General features: G+C 33.3%; 1 protein-coding gene across 1 annotated transcript; it reads left to right on the top strand.

Moving 5' to 3' along the window:
* Nucleotides 1-2,708: 2,708 nt before the first annotated feature.
* Nucleotides 2,709-12,723, top strand: LOC126818154 (coiled-coil domain-containing protein 25). Its single transcript, XM_050545374.2, has 9 exons — nucleotides 2,709-2,801; nucleotides 4,707-4,754; nucleotides 5,076-5,115; nucleotides 5,866-5,917; nucleotides 8,702-8,777; nucleotides 9,244-9,347; nucleotides 10,266-10,468; nucleotides 10,944-10,989; nucleotides 11,484-12,723. The coding sequence occupies exons 1-9, from the start codon at nucleotides 2,780-2,782 to the stop codon at nucleotides 11,514-11,516; spliced, it is 624 nt and encodes a 207-aa protein (XP_050401331.1). The 5' UTR covers nucleotides 2,709-2,779; the 3' UTR covers nucleotides 11,517-12,723.
* Nucleotides 12,724-13,260: the final 537 nt, after the last annotated feature.

The raw sequence follows: 13,260 nt of genomic DNA, 5'->3' as shown, positions 1-13,260 counted from the left end.
CCAAGCTCTTCGGACGAGATTAGCCAAGATTTGAACAACAACTTGTTAACCAAATTACTATTTATTTGTATAAGTAACCGACTTCTAACCTCAGGAGTCTTGGTTACATACAGTGGTACGATTTTGTAGAACATCAATACATGTATCTGTACAAGTGCACTTTTCGTGTATTTTCTGGAATCTTCGTTGTTGATTTAAAGAAGACAGGACTCTTGTTGATTGTTAATATTTCTCTATATTCTTTTGGTAAACAGTAATCAACATAAATCACAGCAGACAATTAATATAACAATTATTGGTACAATGCTTAATAGTAAATAAGCTCCAATGTGGATATGGGAATTGACATAAACTTATGTCTCCAAATCCCAAATACAGGTAAATAAGGTCTGTCCTTAGGTATGTGATCTAAGTTGATCTCGCAAGACACGTGTGTAGCAAGCTTCCCCCAAATTCTGTCATTCGGGTCTATATATCCCCATACATCGCCTAGGGCATTAATCCTATAAATCTATCGTCTATACAAACAATATACCCTGGTAACTAAACGTTAATTATAATTTATAAGCTCAATTTAAAGTTTAAAACAAAGAATACTGGAGACAGGTGATTAATGAAATATATAAGACAATATGAAGTAGATATATATGGGGGTTAATTAAGGTGGATTAAGATCCATTAAAATATGATTTACTGACTTAAGTGATACTGTGCGGATTAGCACGACGTATTAAACATTTACTATTGAGTCCAAATTGTTCTCACTTTGCCAGCAGCTATTGTTTTCCAGGTAAAATCATTGGACCAGTACTAATTAGGGTAACAATGGTGTTAAAACTATAGTCTTTTTCATATCAATATTAACCACTTTACATAAAAGTTATTTTATTAACAAATTTAGCATGTACATATATATTTTTCATATCAATATTAACTACTTTACATACAAGTTATTTTATTAACAAATTTAGTATTGTACATGTATATTTAAAATCCGACTTAATGTGATATCGAATTTCCATATTCATATAAAGTCGTCAAACCAGTTCATAATCTCTGTTTTTCATCATGTATTCTTCTGTTTAATTCTATGTATTTTCTTTTCTTTGGACTGAAACGCCTCCATTTCCATATTGTAAAATTTGTATCTCTGTGTAACCCTGTTCTGGCGTAGTTCTATGAATCTAAAAATATTCGGGTGGTTTGACGATACTTTCTTTAACTTTGAATGCCAACTTTCAACATATTTTTTGGTTGTTCTTGCACCTTCAGTGTAGAAATGGTTCCATAAACTTATATCTGCACCTTCGACCCTTTGACATATGAATGAAAAATCAGACAGTGATTTATAGTTCATACATGTCATAGGTTAAATTGAACTGTTTCGTGCAATAATTAAAACAGAGTATAACTCACTAATCTATAACTAATCCCTTATCCGCTTAATTAGTAGGGTTAATCTGCTGGGAAAGTGAGAACAAACCTCCAAATTCACCCTACATATCTATCAAGCATTAAATAGCGGACGTTCAGTCCGACCCAGATCGCCATGATAAAGGTGGCACGGACTGGCAGTGGCACTATATAAGGCACTAAATGAATGTACATTCAACAACTAGGTAAAATTACAATAGAAACCTACACCAAAGTGGGAAGAACAAAATGGCAGTGCAAAAATACAGACAATGATATAAACAATACATAAATATGTATTATGATAAACAATTATCATATTAATGGGAATCTATTACACAGTGTGGTTTGATTTATATTGATGTACAAAACATATAAATTAGGATATTGAACATTTTAATCAACAGGTGATAAAAGGCACAGTTGTCTTGCTGGACACTTCATATGCATCTGTGGCCATTTCAGAAGGAAATATATCCTTTTTAATGTATAGGCTCTCTCCTATGCTCTCTCCTGGGTCTCTCCGGTATAGGCTCCGCATGAGCAGGGTGTGTGTGTGTGTGGGGGGGGGGGGTCCCCACCTCACCCTTGGACACGCGCCTGTATGTAATATAATATTAGGCCTACCGCTGATCTATTTTTATTCAGAAAAGTTCAAAAGTACATCCACCAACACTACCGTCCACGAAATTTGCGAGTCCTATTTATATTCATGCACTAATGTAGATTTTGTAAAACAAAAAGAAGATAAAATTAATAAAGATGAGTGCACAAACGTCGAAAGTCGCTCAGTCGTGTGGAGGCAGACCACCATTAAATTTCATCTCGGTACCCGTCTATTTATAGCAATTCTCTCTCTCTCTCTTTTCTCCCCTTTTGCGTGCCCATTTTTGTTGATTTTTTGGTCTAGAATGGACGAAGAGGATTTGAATTAACATTTTCTGCCAGGTTTTGGTAAATATTCATGATTTTGAGGCGGAAGGATAAGAGGGTTATCAGGTTAGCTACGGCGATGTGTACGGCAACTAGTTATATGTTTTTAGTATGCTTCTTCAAGTTTGTGTATCTCAAAATTTTGGTGGTCAACCTCATACAAATTTTAGTGCAAAGACATGACCATTTGTTCCTCTGTCTGTAGTGAAAAGCATTCAGCCCAACGAAAATTTGGGGAAAAGTTGGAGGTGGGCAAAGAGGCCAGAATTAACATTGAAGTCAATGGGGAAATTAATGGTGGTCTGCCTCCGTGTGATCCGAGTCTTTTTTTTTTTTTTACCTCCCCTTAGTAGTTCTCTTTAAAGGAAGTGCTAAACCGTGTACATTTCCGTTTCAGAAATTTTACCACATTGATCGTAATAAATTCTGTAAAATGTATATTTTCTCTTGTGACAGTAAGTATTTTACAAAGGTAACGCATTGATTATGTGGAAACATATCTTACCTTGAACTGTGTGATGACTAGAAATGATAACACTATTAACACATTCGATAGACAAACGTTTTTATAAAAATCTTCGTATCCTATGTATGTATAGTATGTACATAACATATGTGATTGTGAAGATTACCTCAAGTTCTGTGCTTTATACATCTTGCACTGCAATACTTGTTGATACACGAAAACACACAATATAATATCGAAATTCAGAAATTGTGCATAGTTATATTGTATAATTTTGATTAATTTATGCATATGTTTGTTATTAGAAGTACATTGTCACATTGTCGCTTTGTCTTGTAGTTGTACCCTGAATAAAATGTAATTCCTAAACCATGCCGGATAATAGTAATGGAGACTGACTGGATTATAATTGATTGATCAGATTTAAGAATTGAATAGTGTATTTTGCTAATATATAAATTAACATAAACATGTACGTAAGTCACCGGACTCTGTTTTGGACTCTGAAGAATACTTAAAAGACTTGAAAATTTATGTGATATACAGTAACAGCTGTGTTTTTTTTTTGTTTTATGTGAGTCTGATCTTTTAGTTATTTAATTGATCGGCGATTGTTGAGACTGCTAATAAAAGATTAACACTGCTAGTTCTGTTTTGTTTTGTTTAATCAGTGACTATTGAACTGGGCAATAAAATATTGTTGAAAGTTTATGTATATTTAGTAATACTTCGTTGTTTTTCTTTGATCAAATTGAAATAGTAAACAAGCTTGATTGACCGATCACTGCTAATGTTTTTACGTGAAAGGGAATAATTGCAATCAACACATGATTGGTACTGCTATCTATGACAAGCTTGTCCAGGAACGCATGTCAACGTGCAGCTTGCAGATTATCGTTACAATTTTCTAGGGTCTTGTAAAAACAGTGCATGTCGTGTAAATATTTTCTTTTGTTTTTGTGTAGGTCATTTTGAAATAAATTCATCAGCATATTATTCTTTTTAAAAAAATATATATTACTTTTACAGGAAGTGATAATTACGCAAGAGCTAAATCTGCCTATTGCAAGGTCTTTCTTTAGGCCTTAAATGTTTTATAAGCTATTAATTTGACATTAACTAACATGACAAGACCATAATCAACTGTAGATGCCATCTGATGCATAGGATTTTAAACAGATTTGTATTTGATCTGCGATTCAAAGGCTGTTCGTGATTTACCGCAAAAATGGATAATCAAGACTTTGTTTATTATTGTAAGAACGGTAACAATGACAGTCGAGGCTACAATGTTTTTGACATTCAGTTTTCTCGGCTCAAAGTGAAGTAATTTGACTCTGAAATTTTCAGCATGTTCTCTTTACGTTACCTATTTTTTTTAAACTATTATAGCAAGAACTGTCAGCTCTTTATCTAATCTTCCATAATGTCCATTTAACATTTAACAAAATTATATACAAGAAGACCTATATCCTTTTACACAAATATATATATATAGGTCCGAATCCCGGCTCCTAATAATACTGCAGAGCATACTGATAATATTGTCTAAATAAATCTTTGACAAAAATCATGGTCTCGCTATTTCACCCTGAATAGTGATTAAAATGGTACAATTAAAAATGTATAGGACATTAAATGGATAAAACTATGATAGTACATGTACTATGTACACGATCTCTAGCTTAGAAGAAGAAAACAAATCAAAGATAAGAAATAATCCTGTTAAAAATTTATCTCTCTATTATTTGGATTAATTACAGAATACATCCACCAATTTCTTACCTGATGTACATAGAATCTCACCATAGGAACAATACAAGTAATTTCAGGAGTTGAATAGCCAATTATTTCAATGCATATTAAATTGTAATTTGATTATTTTCTATTTCAGTTGTTTCTCCACCATACATGTTATATGTAGGAGAAGAAAAGCATGAAAGTAAGTTACAAAATGTTATTTAGAATTTTAAAATTTAGTTAGTATTCAAGCATTTAGAATATATCTTTTTTATAGAAGTTAACATAGTATTATTTTGTGATATCTTTTATGCGTTCCCTTAATCATTTTTATCTCTAAAACATTTTTGTGATTTGTATATTAAAGCACTCCTGAGCTGTTTTTAGTTGAATGTACAACACTAATTATTGTACACATTAATGAAACAGATTGATGAAATTAACTTTGCAATTAAACACCATAACTTCATTTTTTGTACATTTGTTTAAAGCTGTTTTACATCCATTTTTATTTACTTAACAGATGAAGAATTAATAAGATGGGGCTGGCCCGAAGATGTATGGTAAGTTTAATTAATTACCCATTATATGAATTATGGATATAGATTATATAAGATACCAGTGCGGCAGTTTGGCTGGATTCATGGTTTTGCTCATTGTTTTTAAAATAAAAACTCGGTTTGATATGTTGATAATATGAAGCTTTTGTATTGTTTTATGGAATATTTTCCATTCATCGATTTCCGGATATTTCATACAAATATTGTGGACATATTTTTATCAGCAGTAAATTGTCACTCTGGTACCATAAATTAAATTCAATTTTGTAAACCGTGTAGTATAATAATAATATGTATTATGTCAAATGATAACTCCTACTATCTCAAAGATGAAGAGTTACGAAACTTAGCATGGAATAATCATTGATCACATCCCAAGTCTACAAACACAAATAGAAAGTCTGCAAATAAATCCAATATGCATGAGTCCGATGTAATCCACTGAAAGTAGACACTGTAATTATCTTCTTGACTTATTGTATCCTGACTGGATTGTCATTGATTTCTCAGACGTAGGGATCAAATACGTGTAAATCTATGAAAGTACACAATCTCTGGCGACGGGGAACCAAATGGATATGCAAATAAAACATTTCATCATTTTTAGGGCTTTTTCCTGCATGTCATGCACGGTCTTATCTTATACCCAAGATATTTTACTATTCTTAATAATATTTATATGAAATGTACTTCATCTTTTTCTTTATTATTCAAATAAGAGGAATAATAATCATTTTTGTTTTGGCGTTTCAGGTTTCATGTTGACAAAGTTTCATCAGCTCATGTGTATTTAAGACTTCATGCGGTAAGTATTTACTCTTTTATTTCTTGTTACACTTGTCTGTATGGTCATCCAAAATTCATTTTAGAAACTAAGTTTATGAATGAATCTTATTTAAATTTTTAATATATGCAATGATTATATTCATAAGAAAGAAACACCTATCAAATTAGACCAATGCCATCTTCCTTAGCCTAGATGGTACAGATGACTGATAATTACAAAGTTGCCATAATGATAGGTGGGTAAGGCGCTGGCTTGCTAGCCTGGAGGTCGGGTGTTCGATCCCTGCATTGGCCGAGAAAGTTCATCCTGATTTTCCGACGTGGTTTCCCCTTGTCAGTGATGCAGGACGGAGGGCCTGACAAGGACAGCTGTCTAGTCCTTCTGATGAGACGAAAAACCGAGGTCCCGTGTACACATTGGAATGCACGTAAAAGATCCCTTGGCATTGGCCGAGAAAGTTCATCCTGATTTTCCGACGTGGTTCCCCTTGTCAGTGGTGCAGAACGGAGGGCCTGACAAGGACAGCTGTCTAGTCCTTCGGATGACACGAAAACCGAGGTCCCGTGTATACATTAGAATGCACGTAAAATATCCCTTGGCAGTTGGAATTCGATATAAGAGTAGGCGATAGTGCCGCTGCCCGGGCAAAATTTCCCTCACAGCACACTGTATGGCGTATGCCCGTCTTCATTAGCCCAGTATATGAGCAGAACAGTAGGACGTTAAACCCCATTTCATTTCATTTCATTTCATTTCAAATAATTGCTTTCGAAGTTGTGAATGCTCCAGAGGCAAAACTTGTCATCTGATTGACTTGTTATATATAAACACAGCATTTATGATCATGTGACAAAAAACTGTCTTGAGTTATTGCTGTCAATAACTTTGAAATATCTTATGTGTGCTGTAGAGGCTACATTGTCATCTCATTAACCTGGAATTTAAATACTGTGTTTATGTTCATAAGACAGGAAATCAAAGATGTAGCTGGTTTACAAAATTTCTAGTCGGCTGCTTGGTCTTCAGATAACCAAGCATACATGTAACTGGTTAATCGTCTTGTGCATATCTAATAATTTTTTATAAATTAAAATATTTGCTACGTCATAGAAAAATTTGATAAGACAGGTTTATATCTTTATAGCATTCCTCCTCCACAGTTCATGCCTTAAACTTGTCATGCCCTACCACATAGATCAGTCACAGTCAGACTGACATAACCCATTATCTAAGATAACATAATCTACCAATTTATTGTTCGTATGACAGTAAATATTAAAATGCATAACTTTGGATTTTTGAAATGAAATTGGGTTTAATGACCTACTGTTCTGCTCCTATACTGGACTAATGAAGACGGGCATACATCATACAGTGTGCTATGAGGGAAATTTTGCCCAGACAGCGGCACAACGGCCTTCTCTTATATTGAATTCCAACTGTCAATGGATCTTTTACGTGCACACCAATGTGTACACGGGACCTCGGTTTTTCGTCCCATCCAAGCGAGACAGCTGTTCTTGTCAGGCCCTCTTTCCTGTATAAAAAATTTTATATCCTGTCTGTGGGTATGTATGGGTGTGTGTCGTCGTCTTATGGCCGCAATTCTTAACTGATCATCTTGAAATTTTACATAATGTACTTATTCCAGATTTCCTTTTGTTTTTTTGGTGCATGCCGACCATCAGGGGCAGAGCCACGTCCATTTTTTGTATTTGTTTGTCGTCTTTGCATACTTATTCCTTATACCCTAAGGATCATCAGTATTGTTTTTGGCAGATGCCCAACACTCAGGGGCAGAGCCACACCCATTTTCTTTTTGTGTGTCGCCTACAGGCTTCAATTCTTAACCGATCGTTTTGAAAACTTTTCATACTTACTCCTTATATCCTAAGAATTTCTCTATTATTTTTGTTGTATGCCCAACCCCCTGGGACAGAGCGACGCCCAATTGTTTTTGGTTAATGCCCGACCCCAAGGGGCAGAGCCACACCCATTTTTTCTTTGTGTTTCTGTGTGCTGCCTACAGGCAACAATTCTTAATGGATCATCTTGGAACTTGGCTTTATATTCCTTATAGCCCAAGGATGATGCCCAATTTTTATGTTTATCTTATATAGGCCGCCATTCTAAATGGATCATCATGGAACTTGGCACATGTATTCTTTATAGCCTAAGGGCGGCAACTATTGATTTTGGTGCATGTTGGGACCTCAAGGGGCAGATCCACGCACATTTTCTCTTTGAGAGTTTGTGTGTCGCCTACAGGTCGCAATTTTAATGGATCGTCTTGAAAACTTTTCATACTTATTCCTTGGATGAGCTCTTTTATTTTTGGTGCATGCCCGACCCCCAGGGACAGAGAAAATTATTAACATAAAATTGAACCATATGTTAGTCCCAAAATGACCGAGTTTATGTCGAGGGGACGTTGAACCCCATTTCTCTGTCTGTCTGTCTCTCTCTGTGTTAATAATTACTTTCACAAGCCCACAAGTAGTGACTAAAGTTTGACCTTTTGGCACTATGACAGAATCTTTTAAAATTTAAATATAATTGAAAAAGACGTCACCCCTTTGCTCTTATGCAAAGAAAACCTATCAGTATATAAATCCAAAATTATCTCTGTTCTTTTCTTTTTAAATTTTAAGCTTTCAAATTTAAATATACCGGTTAAATGAATATTTTGATCTTGTTCAGAAAACACGTCATGTAAATCCAACATATTTTTGATAGATAGCTACTATTTTTTTGCAAAAATATTTTGTAGGCTTACAGTTAATACATTCATATATTTTCCAGGGTGAAACATTAGATGACTTAAGTCAAGCTGTAATAAATGATTGTGCCCAATTAGTTAAAGCCAATAGTATAACAGGTAATTACAATTTAACTAATTAATAATAAAAATTCCATTCTACATGGAGACATTTTTCATTTACATTTATGGTAATTAAATTTGATATATTTATATGATTTTATAGTTGCAATGGGTGTCATATTTAGGACAGAATATGCTTCTTTTTCAGAACACCTGAAAAGACCTTACTAATACAGTTTGGCTATTGATTATTTTGATATTTATCTGTTACGAAAATCCACTTATTATTGTCCTGATTTTACCTTTCGGGTAGAGTTACAATTATCCCTTTTGTAAATTTCAAAATTATTTGTATTGGCTGATGGTACCATGGATGTAACAGAATGCAGTTCTTTGGATTAATACATTTATCTACTGAAATGAATGATCTTTAACATGATCTAGCAAGTCTTAAAATACTTTTTAGGGTTCTTCTTCAAACAATTTTGTATAGAAATATTTGTGGTTTTATTTTGTTCATTAGGTAATAAAATGAATAATGTAGATGTTGTATATACAATGTGGTCAAATCTAAAGAAATCAGCCAGGATGGATGTAGGACAAGTTGGTTTTCATAAAGATCAGGAGGTAAGTATATGAAATGTGTATTCCATTCTTCCTTTGTTCAAAACCATATCATTGAACAGACGCGCTGTAGCAGAAGGCCTTAATCTGTCCTTTATTTAAACTTAACAACAAGTACAAGCATACTATGGACCAGGAACCGAGTATTCTTAGAATTGTGATTTCATAACATAAGTCACAATTGTCCAAGAAGCAAGCCAGCCAAATTTCATGTCGATCATACTTAAATTGATAGATAGAGCCTTCGACTTTTTTAACCGCGTGTCACCCCCCAAGAACAATAATAAGAAGGAAAACAAGATGGGTAGCACTTGGGGCCCAGTTCCTGGTAGAAAATAAGGGCTTAAAAATCTTCTTTAACTAATAATTTAGATGATCAAAACAATACAATGTGGGTTATATATAAACAATTTTGACCATGATGTTTGTGTATAGATATGAGTTCATCAGGAGTCGATAGATGATTACAAAGATGGTGGTGTAAAATCAGTATGAAGTAATGTGACCAGCTAGCCATAACTCATAACCAATTTTGGATTGATCAGATTTAATAGTTTTTAGACCATTATAATTCTTTTTTATCGTATATGATCTGAAGTGAAAGGTTATAATTTGCCATTTATACTGGGTCTTTAAATTGTGTATGGAAGACATTAATTCCTGCATACAAACTGTGTTATGATATATTTAGATCAAAAACATATTCAAACTAATTTATATATCAAAAGTTTGTTTCAGATCTCTTTTAAAAAACATATTAATCAGTAGAAAACTCCCTCTTGTCGCAAGGACCTTTTCTTTTATCAGCCTTGTTGATTTTGTAACTTTATTTTTAGCTTTTATTTGTCACTTATCACTGTTTACCATAAATATCAAGGACCAAGTAAATTCCTTGATTGTCCTGTGTGGATTTTATTGCAGGTGCGGAAAGTACGAGTAGAAAAAAGATTAAATGAAATTGTAAATAGATTAAATAAAACCAAAAAAGAAGTCCATCCAAATTTACGAGATGAACGAGAAGAAAGAGATCGGAAAGAAAGAGAGAAAGAAAAGAATTTACAACATCAATTAAAGATAAAAGAAAAAGAAGAGGAAAGAATCCGAAAAGAACAAGCAGAATTGAGGTGATCCATGGTTGTTTAATAAAAAATCAAAAAATCAAGGGCAATGGCTTGCAAAGATTCTAGTTAGAAAAAGAACAGGAAAAATCAATGGAAAGCATAGAAATGAAAAGGATGTGCCTAAAATTTAGGCATCATGTGTTCATTTGTATGTGACAAGGAGAAGGGCAGCTTATCAACTTTCATTCTCAGGTATCCTATCATGCCAATGATCCCACTTGAATTAATGAAAAATAAATATGATGTTGGGGACCATGTTGTGCTTGAGTGGATGTTTAATCTCACTTGACTAGAGGTTATGGTTGTTTATAACCCAAATACTGTAAGCAGACCAGTGCCACTAAATTATTTTATGGGTCTTTTTTTAATCCATGAAAAATTAGATATTTTCTAAAATATGGAAATGACAATCGGCGTTTTAATTGGAACATTTATTTCATATAATAAATTTATATTTTTGAATATTTTTCTTCTGTAGATCTTATTCAACGTTAATGAGTGAAGACAATATGAAATCAAATTATGTAAGTATACAGAAGAACAATTCTTTCTGTAATTTCAATTTAGTAAACCATTTTCTTTATGTTTGATGCTGATATACATACATATTATTTGATCATAAGATGGATACGAGGGGTTTTATGATTGTACAAGCTGTTTTGTTCTTGGCATTTATTCTTAACCTTCCAAATTTTTAGTAGTGCTGTAAAGGGTCTGTCTCTGTCAAGTAGGATACTACAGAAACAGAAATATTTCTGTAAGTCTATATTATGAGAGGAAATTATCACAAGCGGCGATTATTCTGGTTGTAAAAGGAAACAGCTTTTGATGGCAAAAACATTGATATTTCAGATTGTCTACTTATTCCATGTCAATTTAGCAATTTGGTTGTATTATCTATTACTAGATAGAGATTTGACTTCACAAAATATGTATTACTCCCCAGTTAATGTTCATTTCATAACATCACAGTGCTATTATTTATTTGTGTAAAATGTTTTATTTTTCTCTTTTTCAGGATGATGGGAATGACTCTGACGATTTTATGTAAATTATGAACTAAACAATGTGAACTTAATCTTTTACCATGTAATGTAAACATTGTATACACCAGTCAAGAATTTGACTTAAATATGGTCATAAAGACTTTTATTGCTATCAAAGAGAAAATGGACTCAAAATAGAGTGAAAAAGTAAAAGCTTAAAATTGTGGCAACTAAATCAAGGGAAAGAAAACTATTATTATGTTATCATACACTGCAGATGGTGAAACATCTAATGACTAGACTACATTTTACAACCTGCTTTTGAAAATTGTGGAAAATAAATATTTAAAGGTCTTTATTTAAATGGATTTAATCGCAATTGTCACTATTGTATTGCGCTCACTCACTATCTTGGGGGTGCTGCGCTTGATTCTAGTGTTCCTTGGGTGGTTCCAAGCCTGACATGGATGGGACAAAAAAATGAGGTGGCATGATATAGATCTCCGGACAGTTGCAAATCGAAATAATAGTAGACTGTATAGAGCCACTGTCAGGGCAAAATTCCCCTCATAGCATACTACATGATATATGCCCATCTTAATTTGTACTTTGATGCAGAAAAGTAAATTTCGTCCCTTCGGTTTTGCTACTGAACACAAAATCCATTATATATCGATATTAGCTCTAAAATTTTAAGTGTTAACAGATACGCAATTATCAAAACAAAGCAACACATTACCATCTAGAGACATTTAAATTGGTTGCATTCCGCCATCTTTTTGCCACTGATATCTGTTTAGAATATATGATTTGTATCCTATAACATTGAGACCAAGACATTACCTGACCTACATTTGTGGGTTTCTCTATTAAATTATTATCTATATATTATATACCAATTTTCAGCCCATATTTTTGTTAAATCTAAATGATGAAAATTGTCATTGGTCCTTTATACATACTTTGTCAAGTTGCCATTTACCAAACTTTGTGGGAATGTTTGTACCATAGGACCCATATGGTATTGAAAAAATTTGCTTTGCCTGGTCAATGTGGATATTTTCTCCTAAACTGCATGTCCATATTAGAAATATTATTAATTAATATATCAATTTGACTTAAATACTGATAGGTGAATAACCCAATGTGAGAACTTTTTGTAAAACACTGATATGTTTGAATTATATAGCAAATGAGGTTAATATTTAACAGGTTGTCATAAAGATGTACAAACCTAAAGAATACTGTATAAATTAAAATATATGTATGTTGGTATTTCATTATTTTTTCACCAATATTCAATTCTATATTAAATTCAAATGCTTGACTTCATTTTAACAATTTCCCTTCACTTCCTGACAATCGCCATCTAGCATAATTAATGCCAAACTTATTAGCAATAAATATTCAATTGGCTGCCAATATCACTGAGAGGGATGGCATCGGGGTGGGTTAATTAGCTCTCAGTATTGACTCCAAATTAAATTCTAAAACAATTTTTTAATTAAGAAAAAAAAGGTAAATTGGTACATAAAATTTTACACAGAGGCGTAAAATAAGTAAAAGGCACCAATTCTGCTCAGGCAAGTTTGTGTTAAACATCCGATGTAAACAATGCACATGTTATCGACGCCCTATGATGTGACATCACATGTAGACCTATACTGCATGTGGACTTAAAAGGTCAGTAAACTTGCACAGAGTAAAAACAAGGCTTTTGCATTACAGCTGTGAAACAGGTTGAATTAGCCACTCCACCGTTTTGCCATATTCCTGAAGCAATGGCCCGAGAAATCCCTCTCAGGCCAT

The sequence above is a fragment of the Patella vulgata genome, chromosome 4 (genome assembly GCF_932274485.2).
Source record: "Patella vulgata chromosome 4, xgPatVulg1.2, whole genome shotgun sequence".
Classification (NCBI taxonomy): domain Eukaryota; kingdom Metazoa; phylum Mollusca; class Gastropoda; family Patellidae; genus Patella; species Patella vulgata.
The sequence above is the reverse complement of the archived record's forward strand: the minus strand, read 5'-3'. Positions and strand labels throughout refer to the sequence as shown.

Excerpts from the sequence above, each read along its gene's own strand:
- LOC126818154 (XM_050545374.2), top strand. The coding sequence starts at position 2,780 with ATGTATATTTTCTCTTGTGACA. Across the intron at positions 4,755-5,075 it reads AGGAGAAGAAAAGCATGAAA|ATGAAGAATTAATAAGATGG; the intron begins GTAAGTTACAAA and ends TTTACTTAACAG. Across the intron at positions 8,778-9,243 it reads TAAAGCCAATAGTATAACAG|GTAATAAAATGAATAATGTA; the intron begins GTAATTACAATT and ends TTTGTTCATTAG.